We start from the raw sequence: 25022 nt of genomic DNA, 5'->3' as shown, positions 1-25022 counted from the left end.
CCCCATCCATTCTAGTTTGAAGTTAACATGCATAAAAAGAGCAGCATTCCTTGGTCCTATAAGGCAAGCAGTGATATCCATGCTTGTCTGAACACCACGTTTCTTTTTTTTCAGACAGATTCGATGCCAAAAATATTTGATTTTTAAAAATCTTTCTCTTTTGTTGGCATTCGGAGGTATCCAAATCGTGATGCCAAAGCTAACAGACTGTACCGCGTGTCTGTCATGGGGAAGCGGTACAGTACTAAGGGGCCCCTTCTGTAACCCTATTGCACAGACTCTCTCCTCTTATCCTGGCTTATGAACATTTTCTGATTAGCCTGTCATCAATCATAAAGGCACTAGTTTTATTTTCTGAACATGTCAAAGTTTCAGGCTGCTACCTTATTAAGAGGTCCAGAAGGATTCCAGTTTTTCAGGAGGTCTGATAGTAAGTTGGCAATAGCTTAGCATTAAATCTGCTCCCTCTTCCTCCTCTTTTCCTATCTTTGATTTTGGAAAAAGAGCGTACCCTTGTTAGCTAGCATTCCAGGCACAGAAACTTCCCTGTTCATGACATGTCGTGAGATGGAAGTCGAAGGCAGCGTAGAACAGAAGGTGTTTGCAGGAGATCCATCCGTGTAGTTCCTGTCTTCTGAAACAGCCAGGCCTCGAGCCCGCTGTCACCAATTCAGAGGAAGTAAAGATAAGTTTTATTAAAAAAAAAAAAAGAGAGAAAAAAAAAAAGTTGCTAAGCATTCTGGCAGCACTTGTGTTTTTTCCACTCACTTCCTTTGGTACGCATTGATTTAGTGCCGACTTCCCTTTCCTGCCCAGCGCTGGTGGCCGGTCCACAATAGCGGCTGGGCTGCTGCCAGCAGGACTGGGGCTGCCTTCAGCCAGCCGTGGTGGCATTGTCTCGGAAAGAGTGAAAGTGTGCTCCCGTGACTCACTCAGTGCAGCCACAAAGCGCACTCGCTTGTTTATCCCTGCTGCAGTTGGCTCGTGCCATCACGTGAGCTCCGCAGAGCTGCTTGGAAAATCAGGTAGTAGCTCAGCAGATTTTTGTGCATGCAGTCCACCTCCCCGCCGCCTGCTCTGAACCATGCCAGCAGAGGGGTTTTTTCCGCTCTGCAGCCCTCTGAAAGGTGTACATGCTGGTTTTCGGCTAGCTTCTGCCAATGTTTGCCTTCACTCTTTATTACAATAATTTCTGTAGAAAATATTTTCCTTGGGAGAGGATTTGCTGATCTTCACCCATCTTTCGTAGCACCTGAGTACACACAGTTAATTAAAGACAGTGTTGTGAGGAGCACAGCTTGAGAGCTGATTTTAAAACGCTGTCTCTGACTTCATGGGTGACCTTGGGCAGATCGGCTGGACCACGGCATTTCTTGGAGCTCATGGCTTAACTTGGTGGGAGCCGCAGGTGGATGGGTTACTGCAGAAAAGGGTTTTATTCCTTCCTGTTTCTCAAGTATCGTCTTTGAGATCAGCAAAGAAAAAGCAAATCCCAGGGGCTGAGCTTTTCTTAGAGGCACAACAGAAACTCCTTAGGCAGTACCATAACAGATGAGTAAAATGTTTTTCTCATTGTTTTCTTTTGGCCCCTAAACATACACGCTCTGACCATTTACCTGTCTCATAAATGAAAATTGCAGAATTGACCTCTGTGTGTTTTTGCCCAAGCTAACTGGCTAACTGTACAACTTCAATTTCACATAGCAGAACAAATTTTGGGGTCATTTACAAAGTTACCAGTCTTCCCATGGAACACTTAAATTGCTCAGTATCGGTATGATCAGCTGATGATAGCTAGCAGGGATGGTGTTCTCACTCAAGGGAGATGACACTGATTGAGGCAAAGTTACAGCCAAGGCAAAAGATCGATTGCTCTGACCAGAGTTTTGTCTAGTGATTAGCAGTGTAGTGAAGTTCGTGCCCCTGTTAGAAAGCCAGGAAGTCCTGAAGTCCTCTGCCTTCCCCAGGATAATGAAGTTATGCTCAGAGGATTGAGCAGAAGAGGTGAGAGACAGGTGACATCCCCTTTAGGAGCTTTGCCAGCAATTTTCTTGTAGCAGCTTAAATGGAGCCACAGGAGCTCACTCACCAATTTGCTTTTTTACATCGCACCTCCTGGTCTCATTCCAGACTATAAGGCTTACTCCAGCATTGCTGTGATCAGAGAGCTCTAACATTAGAGGTGAATATTTGGGTTTTGTGTGCATGCACGTGCTGTCTCGTTTCAGTAAGCATCAGTCTCAAAGATGTCCTTCTCTCTGGCTCAGGTTCCCAGAACACAGGCCGAAGTTCACCGCCCCCTGGGTACGTTCCAGAGAGGCAGCAGCGCATTGCTCGGCAGGGTTCCTACACCAGCATCAACAGCGAAGGCGAATTCATCCCGGAAACCAATGAACAGTGTGTGAGTATGAACATCGGGGTAACGAAAAGGAAGCCCAGCAGTTAAGGAATTGCTGCTGCTGTCTGGGCCCTCTCTTTCACTCCAGAATAATCAGGAGTTGTAGCTGTGTTAGCAGCTACTGGTGTTGCCTTGTTCATTCAAGCCATGCTTCAAACCTCAGTGCCTTTGTTGGACTACCAGAAGTTGTTGCATTGGTTATTGGGCACTGTCTGTCCACCTCCGAATGAACCCTGCAGTTCTGGTGGCATTACACATGTATGCTCAGGTTTCCTATCGACCCTCTTGCATTTGAAACTGCAGTTTCCATTGAAAAAAAGTAGGAAGTAAGGCCAAAGGGCAACCTGCTGGTGGGGACAGCAATGCAGTAGCACCAGCAGAGACTGTTTCTGAAATCACTTGGGATCAAACCCAGCACGCTGGTCGATTTATTTTAATCGTCACAGCAAAGTCCTTCATCACCCAAAGCAAAGCCGTGGCTAAAATTCAGTATGTGCTTAACAGTTTATGTGGGAGATGTAGGAAAAACATACTCCCTAAATAGCTTTAGACTCTCCTCTTCCTCTGGACATCCTCCAGGCAAGCAGTAGTGGACTCTGATTCTCTTGTGCAGCCTCTTTTAGGCGTCAGACTGATGTTGCTGTGTGACTTCTTTTGTGTTGCAGATGCTGGACCCTTTAAGCAGTGCTGAGAACTCGGTGTCAGGAAGCTGTCAGTCCTTGGACAGGTCAGCAGACAGGTATAGGCTGGTAGGAACTTACGTGCTCAAATCAAAATACCAGTTGTACTTCTACAAAAGGCTATTTTCCATCTCAAATTTTCTTGGAAAGAACTAGGAATTTATTTCCTACCTATATCCCAATATATTTCTTAGAGAGAATTAACTGCATCTTAAGGCTGTTTTATTTTCTGGCAAAACCATACACCAACAACCTGGTGCTTCAGTAGCTCTGTGTTAGAAATACAAAGTTCTAAAGTCTGCCGTCTGCGTGGAGCCTGGGCTCAGAACATCTGGCTGCGGGGTATTTAAATCTTTTAGACAAGGCTCTACTTGTTCATTTGAAAAAAGAAAAAACAACAACCTATTCTAAGGTTACACAAATATATCATTACACCAGATTCCTGTGCCCTGCAAGATACTCTATTAATTCCTCAGGTAAATGGGGGGGGGGCTTTTCTTTTGGTGAAGTTAGTCACAGTCTGATGGTCTAGAGCTTTTTCTTCCCTTCCTTTGCTGGTGGTGGTGCCCATCTCCTGCAGGTATTAGGATCAGTGCTGCCTTTGAACATCTAAAGTGTGCGTGAAAAAGGCTGAGAATTTTTGAGTGCTTCCCATGTAAAATCAGTAATTCGAAATAACCTAAAAATCATAAACTGAAATGCCCCACTTAAGGTTATGTATAGACCCTCCTAGAAAGAGTATTCTTTTACAAAGTCAAGTCCTTTTCTTAATTCAAGGAATCTAGAAGCTACCAAATTAATTTCTTCCCCTGCAGGCTTTGATTTGGGGGAGAAGGAAGGGCGCACATGCCCTGAGGTGTCAATAGGCAACTGTAGGTCCTATTAACCTGAATAGCAACTATGGCTTCCCATATGGGCTTCACCTTGTTTCTAAGATTCTTCTGAGCTGGTTCCTGTAGGTAGTGTAAGCCTTTATGTTGAGGTTGGGTTTTGTGTCCATCTGCTTCTTCCACACAGTTTGAGTCACAAAGAAGCAGTTAAATTAACCTCTGTGTGCACACATTTACACTTATTTATTTATTTTGGGTTTTCTTACCTGTCCTTCTCTCCCCTCATCCTTTGCTGGTGCGGGTATCATGTGGGGAAGCTGTTTTTCTCCTTGTACACTGGTTTAAAAATAAAAAAAGTGTAGGTAACACAGCTTTGGTACAGATTAAGTTTGTGTAATCTCTTTAGAGGTGTTAGAGGCCTTCTGCACTTAGGCTTGCTTTGAGGAGTTCTGCTTATTGGGGAGAGCTGTGAGGTATCGTTGCTGCAAGCAATGTTTGTGGTTGGGCTCATCTGCTGCTGGTAGAAAGGAAAGGGAACAGAAGTTTTCAGGACAGGAACTCTTAAAACTCACGATGAACCTCTTAGGGCAGTGGTCCCTGTTCTCTCCTGCCCTGTGAGCAGTGTGCTACAAGCAGCGTCCAGTTTTGCTCTTCCTCTCAGCCTTGGATTTAACCTTCCATTTCATGTAACTGCAGGAAGCATTAGGTTTCAAACCATGGGCTGGGGAACCACTGAACAAGCAACACAAACTGAACAGAAAGGATGTCTGCCCGTGCTGGGAAATAGTCTGGGGCTAAGCCTGGCTTCGTTTTAGCATGAAATTATTGTAGGGACACCAGCTTGAGAATCACCGTTACCGATGTGCAAATACATTAGCTTGTATTTTAAAGTCCTTGTAAGTTTCTCTCCAGCTGCTAGCAAAACTTACTCTTACCTTCTTTCTTTAATAGTCCTTCTTTTCGGAAGTCACGGATGTCAAGGGCACAAAGCTTTCCTGATAATAGACAGGAGTTCTCAGGTATGTCAGTGTCCAGTATAAAGAGTTCTTGATCCAGACATTTCTGCTGTTTGCTGGCTAGCCTCCGTGGTTGCTGGGATGATAAAAATAGAGGAACTGGGGATATGTTGATTGAAAAGTGCTGAAGTTATTTATTTCCTACATCTTCCTGGAAAAAAAAAAAAACAAAAAAATCTGCTGTATTGGGAAAATTCTGTTCTTAGAAAATGTGTGCTTTTTGAAGGAGCCTCACTTCTCTCTTGGCATCTACTTCCAGACCGCGAAAATCAGATCTATGACAAAGCCGGGAAAGGTGGAACCTACCCTCGGCGCTACAACGTCTCCATGCAGCACAAAGACTACAACGATGGTGAGTCGTGTTCAGACCTTCATTCCAGACTTGAAAAAGAAATTGAAGCAATGGCAACCTCCAGGGACCAGCAAAACTCTTCAGGAGTCTCTGAATACCCTGCTCCATGCAGTTAGTGCCCGAGTTGCTGCTACTGTGCATGATGCTGCACATGATGCTTGTCCTTTTCCAAAGGGACACAAGATTTCTTTGATTATTTTGCCCTTTCTGCATATATCCAGGCTGATCTGTGAGTGGTAGGGTTGAGCGTTGGACAGGTTTATTCCTACCTGAAGGATTCATCATGCTTCGCTAGTTCACAATGTAAACTTGGTGCTATGTATTTTAAAACAAGATACCAGGGACACGGGCACAGCTCTGCTAGGCAGGCTTTAAGGAAATTAATTTCTCCAAGTTCCATAAGAGGTGCAAATTCTCATAATCCTTGTGTGTGTTTTTTATTTGCAAGTCCAGGCACGTTATTTAGAAAGTCATTCTGTCTGTGTGGTTGTTAACAAGCTTTGGAGCTTGTGCAGTAGCTTGTAAACCAAATTTTGCTTTGGAAGGCAAGTTCTGTTTAGATCTTGATAGAAGCACAACAGCTCCGAGGACGTTACAAAGTGTTCTCTCCCCTCTGCCTTGGGAGTCATCCAAAGCTGTGCTGAACTCAACATCAGCCCTGCGCTGTTACATTTTTGCATATTGTCTGTTTGGTAGTAGGTTGTATTTCATGGGAAAAGAACACAACGTGTTTTTTCAGTCATTTCTCTTCTGTGTTTAACTTCCAGCCATTACCTCCCAGATGTAAGGACGTCATTTAGAAATTTTACCATTTTTCTCCAGGTCGGAGGACGTTTCCCCGGATACGGCGTCACCAAGGGAATCTTTTCACTTTGGTGCCTTCAAGTCGTTCCTTAAGCACTAACGGGGAGAACCTGGGCCTGGCATTGCAGTACCTGGACCCCCGGGGGCGCCTGCGGAGTGCTGACAGTGAAAATGCCCTGGCTGTGCAGGAGAGGAACATTCCCACTAAATGTAAGTGGTCACTTTGATGCTGGAGAAAGGCTTCCTGGGGTTACAGGCAGGCAGGGCTGTTAGAGATGAACTCCAGATCCAGTTTAGACTATAGCTTGATTTTTAACAAGCCATTCCAAACCACATAATCACGTGGCTGTGTTTTGCCACCAGGCTGTCTCACCAATGAGAGGTCCTTTTTTTCCCCTCAATTGAGGTGGTTTAGAAGCTGGTGATAATCTTTGGTCAAACAACAGTCCAGGAAGGCAAGTGCTGCTTGTAAAGCATTTTTAGATCTGTATAACCAGCTGTTTTCTACCGCCTCCTATTTTGGTAGTAAGGTTTAGCAAGTTATATTATAGTCCACAGTAACATGATCGTGTAAGAAAGATTTTAGGAGTTTGCTGGGCTTGAAAAAAATCAGTAGTTGTTAAGTAAAAATATGTAGGCTTTCATGTAAGATGGCTTTTCCTTTAGAAAGCATTGGAAATTCAGCTAAGAAATTACCAAAAAAAAAAAAAAAGTTGATTGGATCTAGATGATGTACAGGATTCTTTAACCAGGCATACAAGCTTATTTTCTTGATACATTAACATTTATACTCAGGCTTGTGGATTACAGTTATTTTACAGTTAAGGACTATTTATTTCACTTGCTCCTTAGCAGAAAGATGTACTTCTGTATTTATAACATCCCTGAGTTGTTTTTTTGGGAACATTTTATTATTGTTTTAAAAAAGGGGAAAGAGAGCATCAATCATTAGTAATGAACTTCAGCGATCCCATACAGTAATTTAGGGATCAAAATAAAGACATTAAGCCAGCAGAGCAAGCAACGCTAAAACACCGACTGGCAGTAAATCTGATTAAATTAGACATGGCAAAGCTAATCTCTGAGCTTTTCTGTATTTTCACACTGTCCAGATGGCTGGTTCCTGTCTGTGTTTTTACAATTTCTTGTTAGATGCAGCATAATTGGAAGCATCGCGCTGCATGTGTCTGGTAGTGTCCTTCTCAAAGTTTGAGTTAAAGCACTGCTCTCTGAGTAACGTGCTGTGGTGTTAAGTGCAATCTGGAAAACTGGGCTCAGGACTTTCTGGGTCAGGAGGCTGCCACTTGTACAGTGAGCTGGCCAGTACAGCAGAACAAAGAGAACTCGTAATTCCCTGCTGACGTAACCTCCTCCCGCTTTAGCTGGTTCTCCTGTGTGTTTTTTAGAGTCTTAATTGTTCAACAGGTGATGAAGATACCTTCACTGTTCTTATGTTATGTTCCCTACCGTACACATTTCTAGTAGGGAATTCCTCTGTTGTAGAGATAGCCTTGCAGTAAAATCATTCATGCAGGAGAAGGAACCCCAAAATAATGAGTAGTTGGCAAAGAACTCAGAAATTGTGTCCTTCACATTGTCCCAGAAGCTTAGCAGTCATTCTTAGACAGGTGGGATTGATTTAGCAAGGCTGAACCAGCTCTTCTTCATCTGATGTGTGTAGTACATACATATCAAGGGTCGGAAGGCCCTGTTTAGTTGCTGCCCCGTCTCTTAAGATCGTGGTGTTGTAGAATCCACCCTGCTGGCAGAACGGAATTCCACCAGCCTCATTTCAAACTTGTCTATAGCGTATCTTTATGAAATGTTGCAAAGTTTCCCTTTGATGGGATGCTGTGGCCTGGGAGTCTGGATGGTTGAATTCTGTTCAGAGCTCTGCCACTAACTGATGCTCTGAGAGTCCCTTTCATGTCTGTTTCTTCATCTGCAAAATACCTGCTTCAGTCTTGCTATGATGGGAATCGATCTTTGAAAAGCTCACCGTTATCTATAAGTAGCACAGCCAAAAAGGAGAATTTTTCTGCTGTTTTTTAGCTCCGAGTGCTCCAATAAACTGGCGACGAGGAAAACTGCTGGGCCAGGGTGCCTTTGGCCGTGTGTATTTGTGCTACGATGTGGACACGGGCAGAGAGCTCGCAGCTAAGCAGGTCCAGTTTGACCCAGAGAGTCCTGAAACGAGCAAGGTAATTGTCTTTGCAGCTACTAAACTTTGCCGTGCAGACTCTGAGATCCTGTAATTTGTCTGTATCTGTCTGCCCTCGAAAGCTGGCATCATTATTTAGTTTGTACTAAGGTTTCAAATCACGTGGAGAGGAATAGGAGTCATTTAAAAATTGCTTTTCCGTATTATTAACTTCAGTCTGAAACTAAAATCCATTTTCTGGCTTCATTTTTGGCTGTCTATTCGCAGCTTTTTGGTTTGTTGCCAGGTTACTTGAGGAATACTAGACTGCCCTGTGTTCCTGGTTAGACACGGGTGTGAGTGAAACTAGACCCAGAAAGAGCAGGACTTTTTTTTTTTTTTTTTTTTTTTAATTAAGAGAAGAAAAAAAAGCTTCACGCACTTGCAAAACCCATTTTCTGGGCTTTTATGGCTTTCTGGGCCCTATATCGAGTGTATTAATTAATAGTTGCCTGTTTCCACTGCTGAATTCTCTTTGTCCTCAAGATAGACTGAACTGTGGTGTGTAAATTAAGCAAGAACATGGTGTGACAACACAGTAGGGATGGTGGTGATGGGAAGGGGTACCTTGAAACTGTACAATAGCAAATGATTCCCTTGCAGTGAATGCAGATGGATTGACTGTTAGGTTTTTGCTACTATTTGAACAAAGAACTGATTTCCCAATATTAAACAAATCCACTCTGAGCTGAAATAACTGATCCATGAAGATTTAATTATTCTGACTTTATGTGGAACGTTGATGCCAAGAGCAGGCCTAACTTGGTACGTTGTAAGTTGTACCATGTCTCTGCTGTAAATCAGACAGTAAAACTGAGCCAAGGAAGATCAGGCTGGAAAAGATTTTGGAGGCACTGAAGCTCCAAACCTTAAACTATCAGTTGGCCCCATCGAGCTCCTTCCTCTGGTTCCATGCATCTCTGCAGCAGCCAGGTCCCTGCTCTCGGAGAGCTGTATCCTCTCCTAAAGTGAGAGGAGCAAATCTGGCAGCTTCCAGCGGCAGGGGAGGAGAGAGTTAAGTGGGACTAATTTGGGGGAAACCATCGTTCCTTTTTCCATAAGTCCTCGTGCTCCAGTGCCTTTGATGTTCAGCCTGTTCGTTCCCTGGATTCAGCAAGAAGCTGATACTTTTCCTGGACAACAAACATCTCCGATTCAGTCTGAAGCTGTTGGATAGCCTTTTTGCCTCTGCACTACGATACCCTGTTGTTTGTGGCAGACATAAAGCAGAGAATTAGTTTCACGTGCATAGCTGCAGATTCCTTGAAGTAAATAAGAGGAAACTGTTTCTAAGGTTGATCCAAGTAAAATCATCAATGTGAACCATAGCAGGACTACATGAGAAAAGAAGTCAGGAACTTTTAGCTCCTGTAATCTGGCTATCTAATGGATTGGGGTTCCTGCAGAAAGATTCCTGGCCATTCTGTAGCAATGTGTTCAGACCTTTTTCATAATTAAAATTAAAGCTCACTCCATCAACTTAGTGCTGAGGAGTAAGGCTATTGCTGTGTTGTGTGCAAATAATTCTTTCCATCAACTTATCTGGAGCTATTGAATAACTAGGTGACAGAATCAAGGCAACAATGTTTTTTTGTGTTTTTTTTTTTTTTTTCTGGTACTAAATTCATATATGATACTTCTGTTCTGTTTCTAACATCTGCACTGCTACTACCAACTACACAGGAAGGACTGACTTAAGGCATTGGTGAATGTTTGCCTTTCCCAAGAGCTAATTGAGCCAATGCCATGGATTAGACTGTATCAGTGTAGTAGTGGTCTCATCCTGACAGTGATAAGGAAGGATTTATGAGGATGGAATATTCCTTGAAGCCAAAACTTTATTTTCTCCTTCAACATCCGTAGGAGGTGAGTGCCCTGGAGTGTGAAATTCAGCTGCTGAAGAACCTCCAGCACGAGCGTATTGTTCAGTATTACGGCTGCCTACGGGATCGGGCAGAGAAGACCTTGACCATCTTCATGGAGTACATGCCAGGGGTAAGAGCTGGAACAAAGCAAGAGGGATGGTTTTGTTGATTTGTAGTAAGCTTTTGCTTCATCTGTGTAATCCATCAAACACTGGAACAGGCTTTCTAGTGAGGTGATTGATGCCCTCATGCCTGTCAGTGTTCAAGAGGCTTTGGATAATGTTCCTAACAATATGCTTTATCTGTTGGTTAGCCCTAAAGTGGTCTGGCAGCTGAACTTGGTGATGTTTGTAGGTCACTTCTAGCTGAAATATTGTATATTTCCATGTTGTGTCCTGTTAGGTACATTCCCTTCTCATAATGTGTTACAGTGCCACTGACTGCTTGCTTTTTATTCGTGCTCAAATCACCTCTTTTGTTTTTTTCCTAATGTGTCTTGTAGTTGAAATACGTTCTGTTCATTCATCACTAAAGCTAATTCTTTCCTTCAGTCTAAATTTGTTCTGCCAAAGTACTTGAAAGAACTTGGGCCAACTTGTAAATTGGGATAACTGAATTAGCAGAGGCATACAGTGCAGCAAATTAGCTTAAAAATGACCCTGCAAAAAGGGAAACCTTTGACCCGGATCTGTCTGCTGAACTAGTTTATTGCTTGTGTCCACAGACAGTTGTATCAACACAGTGAGAGGATGGAGGAAGCGCGAAGAACCTCCTCAAGCTATTTTTGCTGTAAAGCCATGTCCTTGCTTTTCTCAAAAGGGGCTTCATAGGGCAAGAAGTTCTGAGCACCTCACAAAAGGGCTTTAGAAGAGGCCAGAATTCATTACTTGTGCTGATCGGGTATATAACACAGTCGCAGCTCTGGGAGTTGAATGGAGACTGCAAGATTTGTGGTTTGTCATTTCTTTGCCAATCTGTTCTGTTTGTTTTTGGTGCAGGGGTCAGTGAAAGACCAGCTGAAGGCGTATGGTGCTCTCACGGAAAATGTAACCCGAAAATACACTCGTCAGATTCTCGAAGGAGTCTCGTACCTTCACAGCAACATGATTGTGCACAGGGACATAAAGGGTGAGATCAGCTGGTGATTTATATATATAACACGTGCTGAAGGAATTGTGGGGAAAAGAAGCCCAATGTTAAATATTCGGCATCCTGGTTGTGGCTTCTTACTATCGCTTTGCTCAGATATCCCTTTTTGTCTTATATCCTGTCCAGGTCTTAGGGATGGAGATATTCTGGGCTGGGCGAGGGAAGTTGGGCTGTTCTCTCTACAGGACCTGGGAGCGTGGCAGTTGGTGTTTGTAGTAAGGAAGACTGGAAGTTTCTAATTCTTAGGACTACTCAGCTGCAACTCCACCCCAGTAAAATGAGGTTAAGTTGCCACCTGACTTTCACTGCCCCCATAACACAAGTACATTTCCCTGTTGATTCCCTTCTAATTTCCTCTCTGACCAAAGTGCCATTTCTCAGCTGTTAAGCATACCACTTGCTGTCAGAGCTCAATGCCTGCTTTTGACAATCCTGCTTACCTCAGGCTCTTGTGACTTGTCTTTCCTGCTCCGTGCAAGGAACCTCTTTAACTTTGCATATAAAACTTGCGTGATCAGTCCTTAGTTGTCCTCTTCCCAATATAACCCCATGGAGCCAGGCAGTCTCCTTAAGAGTTAATGTCAACAGATGTGGCAGACACCACACACATTTTTCTGTGCTCTAGAGGGACGGGAGCATTGCTCGCTGTAAGAAAAATATCTTCTTGTTCCTGCCTATAAATCTTCATTGCCTCCCCTCTAGGCTTGGCAAAGGGAAATGAGGTGCTGGTTCTTGAATAACACCTTGTATATTGCTCGTGTGGTGCTCTTTACCAAATGATTTCCTACCGATGGATTATTCAGTAGTCTGCACCCATCTTCCAGACCAAACTGTTCATTTGTCCCTAGGGTGCTGGATCACCAGACTTGCTATTCCAAATTCAGCTCTCCCACTGGGGAAGAGGAGTGGTAAAGCCATCTCACAGCACAAATGCATTTTACTGGGGGGCAGGAGGAGTTCACCTAGGTATATACCAAATAATGGCAACAAAGGGTTCTTGAGCTTATTGCAGCTTTGGAGGAAGAATTGTTTTTGGTGTCTAAGCCTTAGCTTGTGTCCACACACAAGCTATCCTCTAAGTTTGCTTTTTTTTTCCTCTGTGTTTCATGTTCAGGACCTCTGACCAAGTGAAGTGGAGATTGACTTGTTTATTGTAGGAGTTCAAAGTGGTTTAATTAGGTACATCTGTTAACCATTGCTTTCTGGTCAGCTGGGTATATTCACCAAAGTAGTATCCAAATAAAATCCTTTTCTACACAGCCATGAACTATCTAAGCCATTGGCCTAGGGGCCCTGTATAGGCTGTCTGCGCTGTTTACAGGCAGTGTTAACAATGACAGTGCTGACTCAGCTCTCATTTCCCCTCCCCCTTTGCTTCCTTGTGTTTTTCCCCTGAAGTTTTTCCCATTCGCAGCCATTAGCAGTTGGCTTGTCTACAGCCTGAAATAAAGAAATGATGTTTAGCAGGTCACCTGAGGCTTAACAGGGTTGAAAGCCATACCATGAGCATGGGTATTTCTGGGTTGGATATCAACTTCATAGGCTGCAGATCCAACAGCTGGATTGCATGAAAACATCTGTCTCGATTCTTTCTTTTTTTTCCCCCCTTCTTTCTTTTGTCCAGGAGCCAATATTCTCCGTGACTCTGCTGGGAATGTGAAGCTTGGGGACTTTGGGGCCAGCAAACGGCTGCAGACAATCTGTATGTCTGGAACAGGCATCCGCTCTGTCACTGGCACACCGTACTGGATGAGCCCAGAGGTGATCAGCGGAGAGGGCTATGGAAGAAAAGCAGACGTATGGTGAGGGATCGACTTTCTGTCTGTCAATCAATTTAGAGCTTTTCTGGAGTGAGATTATAGAGATACATACCTTATCCCTAAGATAATAGGCATACACATCCTGTTATCCCTATATATCCAAATTCAGATTTCATCTGGATCAAAAGTGTGCGCAGTTTAAGGTGAATTTAAGAAGTTGGTTTGAACTTAAGACATGACCTGCTGCAGGCTGAGCTGCGCAATGTCAACACACAAGTGCCCATTTAGTGTTTCCATAACAATTTCCATTTGTTCCTCCCTCGAACTGATAGCCAGTTCCCTAACTTTCTGGTGCGAGGTTTCCACCCTTCTTATATCCCTTATGTTGATAAGAGACCGAAGTTTGTTTGGGGAGAGTCCGTTCATTTTGTTTTAAAATGAGAGGTATGCTTATAACCCTGGAATTGAACAGAATTTGAGTATGTTGACAAAGCTTTAAAGGAAAGATGCCCGAATCTGGAATAACACACAAGGTACAGGTCAGATCAGAGGTGATCTGAAGCATGCATGAGTGGAAACTGTAGCCATGCTATTATTGGCATAGCCAAGAAACAGCCTCTTTCGAAAGGCAAAAGAAAATGGTCCTGTGTCAAAATGTTAGTTTTGGAGGCTTTAAAAAGGTGAGATTATAAAAGCAACCTAAACGACAGCAACAAAAAGTAAGTTTGTGTCCCAACAGTAAAGCAAGGCCTGTGCTATTTCCCATACAAGCAGCGAGTGGAAACAGAGCTGAAATTTTCTCATATGCAAAGAGTTAAGTTCTGCATAGTCTCCCAGTTGGGATGCTTTGGGAGAGAACGGAGCACGTGCCCTTCCCCCTGGATTGCTGCAGTTGTGGATTTCCTCTTGGTGCTGACATCGGTCCATTCCCATCAAAGAGACACTGCCGTTGGCTGGGCTCCAGTTCCTACAATCCCCATCGTTATTTAGGGGGGTCAGAATTTTCCAGCGCAATGTTAGTCCCAGGGTGGATGCGTATGGCCAAGAGGCTCAAAGACGTAACAAATCTAGCCACCTGGCTTTCTGCCACTGCTGCAGGCCCCTCTCCAATTTTCTTTTTCCTAAATAGCAGAATATGTGAGCTATTTGTTATTGCTGGAGTGACTTGACATGAAAAACATTCCTGCTGTTTGCTGAATATCTTAAAGAAACCGGATCTGCTTAAACGGTATAAATCAGTCTAAACAATAATATATCCCTGCTTGCTCTTGAGCAAACCCCCAGCACTTCAGCACACATGGTTTGCATTTTCTGTACTCTCTTCGAGTAAGTCTTAAATGGCTGGAAACCAGTGTAAAATTTTCACGTTGGAGTTTTAAACCTTGTCAAGAAGTCGTTTCTTGCATATTCACTGGGTTTAATTCCTTTCCTTCCTTGTCTTGGCAATTGTTGCAGGTCTGCTTCTGAAAATGTCTTTTCTTTGTATTTCACTTCAAAAGAAGGTGTAGTTTAAAGGTAGAAGAAGCAGTTTTGCTTTTTTAATGGACCAGTGTGATCAGAACACAAAACTGCATGTTCGAAGTTCATTAGCTGCCTTTCCTTAATCTGTGGCCTTGAGGAAGCAATCAGTCCTTTTTGTACAAAAAAAAGGGTCACTGCTGTACTACAGAAACCTGTGAAAGTTTCGGTGTCACACTCGCTTCAGAAAGGTGGCTAAGCCGTGTCTGTCCTCATAATCACGTTCTTGCCGTGAATCACCCCACAGAGCCCCATTATAACTTCACTAGTTGTTTTTCCCTAACGTATCGATGCATCTGCCCTACTGGCATCTTAATTTGCTGCCTTTTCAGTTTGGAGCTGTTAAGATTTTAATTACTTTTTGACTGCGGCAGATGCTTGGTGTCTTGTGGAGACTGGAGCTTTCTCGTGTGGGTATTCCAAGGAAGAGCAATGAAAAGGGGTTTTGCCAAAATGGCTTTGTGGAGTCAACCAGCTGTGATTTACTGGACTTTAGCTCAAAGTCTGTTTTCTGCCCTGCAACCCAGCAAGTGCATTTGAGATAGCAGCAGCAGCACCTGAAATACCACTGAGGTCCAACAACAGCTTCAGGGGCATCTTGTGTGCACCTCTTTTCCCCCGTTGTTAATACAAATGCTTACTGAGAGTAGAATTTGGGCGAAGGAGAGCCGGACAGATGGCGCTTCGCAGTTCTCAGAGCAACAAGAACCCAGTGGAAACCAGGCTCCCTGTCTCAGCACTTTATTGCTAGGCTGCCAGCGGTAAAAGCAGCGATGCTGGCAGATCTGGCTGTGGATCTGTGCACACATGGCGTTTGCTGAGCACAAAGCCATTTTATAGCATTTTCAGGGCAGAGCTGTACCTTGGTGCTGCCTGTTTGGAAGTTCTCTCTGAACACTGAGCGTTATTGTGGCAGTTGGTTCTCACTTTTTTTTTTTTTTTTTTTTCCTGTCTGCCTTTCCAGGAGCCTCGCTTGTACTGTTGTGGAAATGCTGACGGAGAAACCACCCTGGGCAGAGTACGAAGCCATGGCAGCCATCTTCAAGATTGCCACCCAGCCAACCAACCCCCAGCTCCCTTCCCACATATCAGAACATTGCCGGGACTTTCTAAAGCAAATCTTTGTGGAAGCCAGGCACAGACCCTCTGCTGAAGAGCTGCTCAGACACCAGTTTGCACAGCTCCAGTACTGAATTACCTCCCTCGCTCGCAGCTCCTGCTGGGCTTTCGGTGCCCCGCCTGGTCTAGTTGCAACTGCCCGTCGTGGTGCTGCATCTTCAAAATGCCAACTCAGCTGTCCTAGTCCTTTGGGGAATTTATGCCAGGGAACCTAGGGTCTGCCCTTGTGCCTGATACCTTTGTTTGCTGGACTAATGTTTGTTCTACCGACAGCTGTCTGAACAGAGCTGCATTTTTGCCCTAGTTACCTTGATGTGAAGCTGTAGCTGGCTGCATGTTTTCTGCAGGCCCAAGAATGGGAATCTACAAGTGTCTCGCCGGTTGAACCTAGAAGAAATCTGAACCAAAGTGGGAACTGGAAGAGCTACACTATTCAGAAACGTGCAATGGCTACCCAGACCAGCTTTCTGCGAGTGGCTCCTCGTGTTGGGTCACTGCTTTCCAGACTTCTGGGGCTTTAGAGGCATCTATAGTACATGAATCCAGCAAAAAGCCATGTGTCATTGAGCATGCGCTCACTATATTATATATTTTTCTCCTTAAGTATTCAGCATCTGAAGGTGTTCAGAAAATATTGATTCAAAAGTATGTGAATAGTGTTATTTTATAATGAAACCATGGATTCGGGGGTGGGGGTGAGGGAGGTCTTTCTAGCTAAATGTCAGGATAATCAGAAAAGTTTCAGCAGAATGCAATCACTCTAGGGTCTAAGGCAAGGGCTCTCCCACTGACATTAGAAAATTCCGGAGCTTGATTTCCAAGGCTTGATCTGTCCTAGCATTAAGGCAGTGCTGGTAAGCTTGTGTCCTCGTAGCCAACAAATCTGTGTCCCTGGTTCATCTCCCTGAGACTGTTGGGTCTAAACAAATCCGTTGTGGAAGGGAGATGTGCAGAACAGCTTTGTGTTGTACCTATCTTTTTGGCTGGTAACTTTTTACCATCCCTTAAACCAAAGATAGTTTACCTGGTGTCCAGGAATGTACTTCAGTAAAAGCTTAGGAGTTTCTTTGATGGCCTGGCCCGATGGAAAATTAAGAAAAGAGGTTGCTGTTTTTTCACGGGGAGAATTTGCTGGACACTAGTTTTACTTGTGCACAGTAAGCTAGAGTCAAGGTGAACCCTTCAGCGAGTGTTTTGTTTTACAGGTGTGCAAGTATTCATTTAAGGTTTCCGTAAAATATTTTGGTCCTATTTAAGTAAGTTTTTGTACAAATTAAGTAAACGGTGAAACAAAGAGAACACTTGTAATGGTAGCATATTTGTGAAACTAGACGAGAGGGTTGCAGAGATCCCCAGACAGGTACCAGCAAGATCTGTCCAAGTCATTCTGCATTTGAAGTGTTCCACCTGATATCAGATTTCCTGATGGGGCACCCACAGTCCTTACTTCACGTAGAAGAGCAGCAGTTTTTAAGTGCTGGGGATTCTTGGTTAATTAATACGTTTTCTGTGTGAAATGAAACTAAGAGAAGAAAGCACATTGCTAGCTCAAATATTGCTTTATAGAGCAACATCAGAGGTGTTCTGCTCTCGTATTAGAAACCATGTTAACGGTCCACATGCCTCCTCCTCCCCTCCTTAAAAAAAAAAAAAAACGGAAATTACTTTCCTAATGAAGTAAAATTAAACAGAAGTTCATATTAAGTGAAAGCTCTTAGCAGGATAAGGCAAGTTTTAATGAAACCAAGCTCCTTAAACACCCGACAAATAATATGTGAAATTAGAAGAGGGAACTAAAAAGAAGAAAAGCCCTGAGAGGCTTTAACAATCTGACGTGGTTTTTCTGTGCCGAACTCAGAGCAATGTGTAATCAGTGAAAGAAAGCTAGTGTTGGTTTCCCTTTTGGCTCTCCTGCACCACTACAAGGATGCACTGTTTAGGGTGCAGGCACTTAGGGGGATTTTTATTTTTTTTTTAATGAAAGCCCTTGTTCTATAATTTATTTAATTCTAGTGAGAGCACTTCTATTGATCTCTTTAAAATCTGGAACTTGACTCCAAATTGTCCAGACACATGGCCTGACTTTTGGCCTGCACTTCACTGTCGCTTGCACCAGAGGAAGGTGAGGGCGTAACACTACTGTTCTGTTCGGGGGAGCCTTTTACACCACTTTGCCGTGGCGTAAATGGCTGCGTATGCTGCAGAGGGATGTGAAATCCTTCCCGTAGTCTCGACAGAAGTAGGGTGGTCAGCACTCCTGTGGGGCCCGGTAGCACTCTTCAAGCCTTGCAACTAGCACCTGAACGTACCAAAGATTGGAATCTTTTATTTTTCACACTTGAACCCGCAGGCGTAAAGCAGCGACCTAGACTGCAGTGATGCTGTCCGTGTAGGTTTCTCTGTACCCTCGGCTTGTCCTCACCAAATCGAGACCTCCTTCCGTGGTCTTTCCTTGCCATCCCACGCATCGTGTCTTGGGAGAATAGGGCATGAGGAAATGGTGTCACTTTTAATGTTTCGAAGCAACTAAATCCTCAGGATCTGTTGTGGCTTTTACCTCATACGCGGCATGGAAGGCTGTGCCAGAGCAGAGCAAAGAGCGTCGTGGGCTGATGGGCTCAGTCCTTTCCCCGCCAGAGCTTCTGGGCCTTCCCACCACCTATGCTGAGATGTGCCTACTCTGTATACACTTGTATTCCAGTCTGTAGGAAGGGAAGTCAATAGCAATTGTACAGTGACAAGAGAACATGGGGTGCCAGCTTGGACTTCTTGTATTCCAGTACCTGACCCAATGCCACCCGTTCGGCACAGGAACAAGCCAAAGCATTACTTGTATGTTTGGAGATGCACTTTTATGAATGTAGTTTATATCGCTCTTTTTTAGCTCTTTTTACATCATGTAAACGGTGATGCCTCATACTTTTTTTTTTTTATTTATATCGTAAAAGATCATATTTGGTGATTTTTATATATATCGACTCGACTGTTACGGGGTAGGGGGGAGGATGGGAAATTAATTTGACGCCTTTATGAATTTAAAAAGGAAAAAAAAGCAGCTGGTTTTGCAGAGAATTTGCTGATGGTTTATAACAAGTAGAGCCAAGCCAAAATGCGTTCTTTGTTTCCTCACAGCTTTCTTGATTATGGAAAGGAAGATCAGGATTCCTAAGTCCACGGCTACAGCGAATAAACGCGGGGCCAGCATTTATACTACGGTCTCTTTATACAGCCCCAACATCAAAAAAGTTTCAAGTGGACATAAATGTAATTATACCTCTAAATTGAATCACATCTGGCCTCTTTATCCTGGCAGAATTGGAAAAAAAAAATGGGGATAAACTTGTTTAGGGGAGAGCAGAGGAGGGAGTGCCAGGCTAACAAAAAGCTGTTGTGTCCATTCCAAATGTCATTTTGTGTTTTCAGCTCTTCCTTCCTGGGAGGCAGATTCCGTGAATATTTAGTATTGGAATTCTTGATGGAAGGTGCTGCAAAAGTGGAGAAAATTCTGTCTGAAAAAAAATACAGGAGTGTTACTATCCTGAAATAGTTGTGAGTCTGAGCAGGAAAATGTCTGATTCCCATCAGAGAGGAGCTTGGGGGACTGGGGACTTTGGCTATCCGTGAGCTTGTTAGGAAGCAAACTACTGGCATTTTGGTCTTGGTGTGACGATTCTGTGCATTCCAGGTTACCAGCTTCTTCTCCACTACATCTGGTCTTCGCCTATTCTAATTGCTGTAGGTTGCAGCACTTTGGATTTTTTCACATTTTTGGAGTTGTATTCCAAAGAACTTGAAGATGCTCCAAAGAGGTTCCTTTGCCATTAATTACCAAAACAAATCAACCCAAAGGGAAATTGGTACCTGCTCAGGTGTCACACGTTATTTCCAAGTGCCAAGAGAGCCAGGATAACTTGTGAAACCTCAGTAACTCTATCCCTGCTGTACAGGCTTTCACTGGTAGGCAAAGAAAGGCACATTTGAAGCTGTGCAGGGACAGCTGAATGAGATCCCAGTGACTGGTTATTAGGTTCATAGCTGCTGGGTGGAAAGGTTTTATGTATTTGAACTCTTACAGGCCTGTGGCTGTCACCTTGGTACCTGCCCTTGGAGCTGGGAGTATTCAGTCCCTCTAATATTCAGAGGAAAGATTGGTGTTGTCTGTGATTTAATGGTGTTTGGGCTTCAGCTCTCTAAACCCCAACCTTGTTCAGGAGCAAATCTCACAAAACAGCTCTGAATTCCCCAGTTAGAAAAGGCAGATGCCTGGGAGGCAGTTTCGAAAAGGACATTGTTGTGTGTTAACACCCGTCTGACACAAAGCATGCAGAGCAGGGAGAAATTGCTTTAACCTGGATTGTGCAGAAGACCTTGAACCAGTAGTCTATATATACCGACCGGGGGCTTGCAGTGCAAAGCCAGGCCAATGTATCGTTTTATTTACAATAAAATTATCATTTATATGAAAGTCTTTTTGGTGGTTATTTGCAAGGTAGCGTCTGTTGCTTCCCATGTAAATGATGCTTCTGGATAAGTGAATAAGGTAACACGTTTTCCTCCTAACCGAGGACCTTAACTGAAGGAAGAAATCTTTCATTTCAGGAATTTATATTTTGTGACAGATGGAGAAGTGTCCTATTTATGAAGCATTGCTTCTTGGATCGGGTAAGTGTCTGTCATCTGCAAGGCTGCCTCTGATGAAGGTCACATTCATCCATTCCCTCTCTCCAAAGAGGTAAAACGGCTCTGTCTAGGTATTTCCACTGCCCCTGTTGTAGTGTAAAAATAGCTGTCTTCATTTCACCTTGCAGGAGAGTAGCTGGTTCGTTAGCTCTTCATTTGGAGATACTTCTGATGGAGAGCAGAAGCTGAGGCTTGTGTTTGGATTGTGCTGCGGTGGTGAGTTGTTCCGTCCAGACCTGGGTCTGTAAATGGCCCTAAATCATCGGTGCCTACGAGGGCAGATTGTCATCACGTGTGGGAGAGGGACCTGGGCAGTTCACAACAAAATAGAGGAGATGGTTTGTGTGGCAGTGTCTGCTGTGTGTGTTTTACTTGGGAGTACCCCTGAGGAGCTAGGTTAAGTGGGTAACTCCAGTCCTAGCTGATGAAGCTCAGCCTGCTTGGAAATGTGTTTATTCTACGTACCTGGAAACAGTTCCTGTATTGTTCTGCCTTTGCATGTGTTGCCATTTTAGACAGCAAAAATTTGGAGGAGTGTGGCCTCTGGGCTTCAGGCAAATGGGAGATTCCACAAGGTCCTCTGCCAGAACTGAAGCCTCCCCGCAAAAGTGGGGGAATTTGGGTAGCCTCGCATTTGGTGTGCTAGGGATTTGGGACCCAGTAAGCTTAGGTGTCCTGGAGTAGGGCAAGGGATTGGGTGACCACATTTCCAACTAATTTCAGGCTTTATTTTTTTTCCAGCATACTATCTTAGGAAAGAACAGAAATAGTGCTCCTATAAAATTCGTCTACACTACTTGCTCAGATTCTCATTTTTTCCTGGTACTGTTCTCTCTGTTTATGTGTCTCCTGGTCTTCATTGTTGCTGCCACTTGAGCACAGTGGTTTGAATGCCACCAGGGTCCCCTGGGATGCTGGTTTCCCCAGGCCCTAACCACAGCCTTCCCTGTAGTCGCCTTTTCCCAGGCCAGGCTGTAGCTAGTTGCTATGCCAATTAAATACTGCAGTATTTCTTAATGTAAATTATGAACAGATAAGAACAAATGGGTTAACAAGCTGATGCAATAAAAGCCCCGGTACATGAAACAAGTACGTGCGTGGCACTTGTGTGCTCTTCCAGAACAGCTGAGAACCAGACAATTGAAGCTGTCCCAGAATAAAGATGTCATGTGGAATTAGAAATAACCATCTGCCGCTGCGTCCTGACACCCTCTGTGTGTGTTAGAACCTGGACTGAAGGAGAAATTTAGAAACCTGCAGGCCCTGAAAACCACTGTTAGTGGAAGAGACCCCTCCCAGAACCGATGCCTTCGTTCTCCTCCCCACTCGGTATATTGAGCGGTGACATTTTCCCACTCTACTCTGTGCTGTGCGGCCTCACCTCGAGCACTGTGTGCAGTTCTGGGCACCACAGCACAAAAAGGACGTGAAACTATCAGAGAGTGTCCAGAGGAGGGCGATGAAGATGGTGAAGGGCCTAGAGGGGAAGGCGTGTGGGGGGCGGCTGAGGGCACTGGGCCTGTTCTGCCTGGAGAAGAGGAGGCTGAGGGGGGACGTCATGGCGGCCTACATCTTCCTCATGAGGGGGAGTGGAGGGGCAGGTGAGCTATTCTCTGTAAACACCATTGATAGGACCTGCGATAATGGTGTTAAGCTGAGGCAGGGGAGGTTCAGGCTGGAAGAAATTCTTCACAAGGGTTGTCACACACTGAAACAGGCTCCCCAGGGACATAGTCACGGCACCAAGCCTGTTAGAGTTTAAGAAGCGTTTGCACTGTGCACTTAGTCATATGGTCTGAATTTTTGGGTAGACCTCAATGGTCCTTATGGGTCCCTTCCAACTCAGGATATTCTATGATTCTAACACTTGCTTTATGAACAGGAGATGCACATCTCAGGCCTGTAGGATGGCATGTTTTCCCCCGGACTCCCCTCCCACTCCCCCCTCTAGAGGCAGCTAGTTTATTTCCATAAATACAGCATCTGCTCCTGTCCTGAATCTTCACCATGCCTGTCCTTGGGTGGTGTTGGAGCCAGAGCTGGGAGAGGAAAATGACTCCAAGCTTGGGTTGAAGGTGGATACAATCAGCCCCAAAACACTGATCAATGCACAGAAGAAATAAAGCTAAAAACCTCCACTGCCTTTATGTTTTTGTGGTAATTTGTGTTACATGTTACATGTACAGCGTGGCTCGAGGGAAGGTGACTTAAGGTAAGTTTCCTCTTTAAAGCCAGCACTAAACAGTTCTGAAGCAAATGTAATTTTAAATCTCTGAAGAGATTGGTTATACTGCTCTGCTGTGGCTATTTCTGTTAGGATAGTAAAGTCTCAACTAGGAACAACGTCTTCTGGATTTAATATCACTTGGGTGTGGGTGTATTGCATTATATCCAGGAAATGCTGGCACAGTTAGCTGTCATGTCACTTGTTCTTCTGGTGTTGATCTCTGCCTAGTGCTCTGTGTCTTATCCAAAACTGGACATCTGGATGGTATCGATATAAAAAGGATTTTTACTGATTTTTTTTTTTATCCCTACAATTTTTTTTTATTTTTTTTTATTACGTGAATTTATTGGCTTGAATTCTTAGGCTTTGTAAAAGGTCCCTTCTTGAGCTGAAAGGCAAGCTGGCTAACAGGGAAGCCTTGAGCTTGTATGGAAAAGCAAAAAGAAAGCTTTGGTGTGTGCAGAACAAATCAAGGCTTTTGGGTGCCTGTCAGTTTTGTACTGTCGGTGGAAAGACCAGATCTGTGCTGCGGGGGGAAGGAAATGCAGGTGGCAGTCTGCCATTGTCTGTGCTTCAGATGAAGCCGGTTTGAGTGTTGCAGGAGTCATCGATACAGCCTGGAATAGCTTTTTGCTGCTATTACAGGCACTGTTCTCGAGCTCCCTGTTGCCTTGCAGCCCAAGAGAGCTACAGCATGTCGTGCTTTGGCTGCAGCTCTCGCTACCTCTAAGGCTCCTGTGCTGGGGTTAAGCTGCTTTCACTGTGCCGGAGCAACAAAAAGCAGCCCCAACAGGGACAAGGACACGACCTGAAATTATTTCCAGGTAGTTCATCTCAGCACGAGTGGGTGCAGGTCCTGTGCAGCTTCCTCGAGTGGGTCTGTGTGCAGCATCGTCCCCCTGACTCTTGCTTCACTTACCAAATAGTGCTGGCTGCTTTCTGAACCCAGCTGATGCTCCTTATCGCTCTGGAGCATCTTTGTCCCAGGCAGGCGCTGGGTGCCGCTGTGCGGTGCTGCTGAGCTGCTCCAGGGGGAGCACAGGGTGCTTTCGCCCTCGCTCAGCTTCTCCAAGTTGATGGCTGGCTTCTGGCCACTCCAACTAAAAAGCTGTCGTGGTGGTTGGCAGCTGTGGGCGCTGGGAACCTGTGGTCTTTCTCTTCTTTGTGGTACTTAAGCTGTTAAATCTTACACTTCTGTGGGGTCTGAGCACCCTGGATCCTACAGACTGCAGGCACACAGCACCAGCAGGTCGCCGGGCTGGACTGCTGCTCAGGAGAGGCTGGTGGCAGCTGGGATGAGGGAAGATGGCTTTTGTGCCTAAAGACGGAGATCTGAAGCAAGGGCGTCGCAGTGAGAAGTGAATCTTTAATCTTTGTCTCATAAAAACCTCTCTGATGAGAAATTTCAAGCCGGGGTTTCTGTACTGCTGCTTCTTGGCACTCCCTGGGAATGTGAAGTGTGCATTGTCATCCGTGCACTGCCCCCGCCTTCAGACTTATCAGGCAGATCAGATGAGCACAAAGCGTTGTTTAAAACATCTTCCCATGTGCATTACCGCCAGGATTTCCCTGTGTACAGAGCTGGGCACGTTCGTCAGGGAGGCAGGAGTTTGCCTTTAGCTGCTCAATGTGCAGCAGCCGTTCTGTGAAAGTAGCTGGGTCGATTTCGGCTGTACCCGTGTGTGGATTTGATATTAATCAGATTTCCTTCCGTCCCCTCAACTGTGCCTGGGTCAGCTTGCTGCAGCCCAGTTTGGTGATACAGAGGATGTTGGTTTGTGTGCTCCAGCTGAGAAAAGGGGCTGTGCAGAAAGCAGTGATACAGGAGATACTGTATCATTTTTATCTATATTCAAAAGACCTCGCACCTCGTGGTCTTTTATCTGTTCCCTCTGTTTCTGCTGTATTGCCAAGACTTTGCTGTGCCCATGTGAGAAAGGGCTATAGGAAGGTGAGATGGTAAAGAATGGGGATTGCTACTGTCTATAGACAGAATCCCAAATTTCAGTTTTTGGAGTGAAGGGAGGGAGAAAAACAGAACATCATTGTTCTTCTCATTTGTTGTCCTTTTTTTTTTTTTTTTCTCTTTGAACTGAAAGCCTAACACTTGAAAGCTTTTTTTCTCCCTCCCCTACCCCAAAATCGTTTAGTATAGTTTAAAATTCTTTGTATATAATTTCCCTGCTGTGTGGAAAAGAGCAGCAGCCTGCCAATGTGAGAGAATGGGGAAGTGAAGCCAGCACGAAACAGGAAACGAAATCGAGGAGCCTGCTTTCATTTTCTAAGCCGGGGTTGCTGAAGGAAGGGACCAGAAGCTGATGGGGTCACGAGGCCCCCTCCACAGACACTTGGTGCTTTTGTTTGTATTACAGTGAATCCTACAGGGTTGGTCAGGATGTGGCTTTTGTTATGGTGTAAGCGTGG

At 44.6% G+C, this 25022-nt stretch overlaps 1 protein-coding gene across 2 annotated transcripts in view; it reads left to right on the top strand.

The window, feature by feature from the left end:
• Nucleotides 1-20156, top strand: part of MAP3K3 (mitogen-activated protein kinase kinase kinase 3) — a 42737-nt gene extending 22581 nt beyond the window's left edge. Inside the window, exons 8-17 of one of the 2 annotated variants that reach the window (XM_068660726.1) lie at nucleotides 2268-2401; nucleotides 3064-3125; nucleotides 4860-4927; nucleotides 5184-5276; nucleotides 6099-6290; nucleotides 8133-8281; nucleotides 10144-10275; nucleotides 11144-11273; nucleotides 12919-13096; nucleotides 15537-20156. In XM_068660726.1, coding sequence (XP_068516827.1) covers nucleotides 2268-2401; nucleotides 3064-3125; nucleotides 4860-4927; nucleotides 5184-5276; nucleotides 6099-6290; nucleotides 8133-8281; nucleotides 10144-10275; nucleotides 11144-11273; nucleotides 12919-13096; nucleotides 15537-15765 — 1367 coding nt within the window. In that variant the 3' untranslated portion in view covers nucleotides 15766-20156. Of the gene's footprint in view, nucleotides 1-2267; nucleotides 2402-3063; nucleotides 3138-4859; nucleotides 4928-5183; nucleotides 5277-6098; nucleotides 6291-8132; nucleotides 8282-10143; nucleotides 10276-11143; nucleotides 11274-12918; nucleotides 13097-15536 lie in introns of both variants that reach the window. The other variant, XM_068660725.1, reaches the window with a different exon arrangement.
• The last annotated feature ends 4866 nt before the right edge of the window (nucleotides 20157-25022 follow it).

This window comes from Anas acuta, chromosome 25 (assembly GCF_963932015.1).
Source record: "Anas acuta chromosome 25, bAnaAcu1.1, whole genome shotgun sequence".
Lineage (NCBI taxonomy): Eukaryota > Metazoa > Chordata > Aves > Anseriformes > Anatidae > Anas > Anas acuta.
This window is presented reverse-complemented; position numbering and strand designations above follow the sequence as displayed.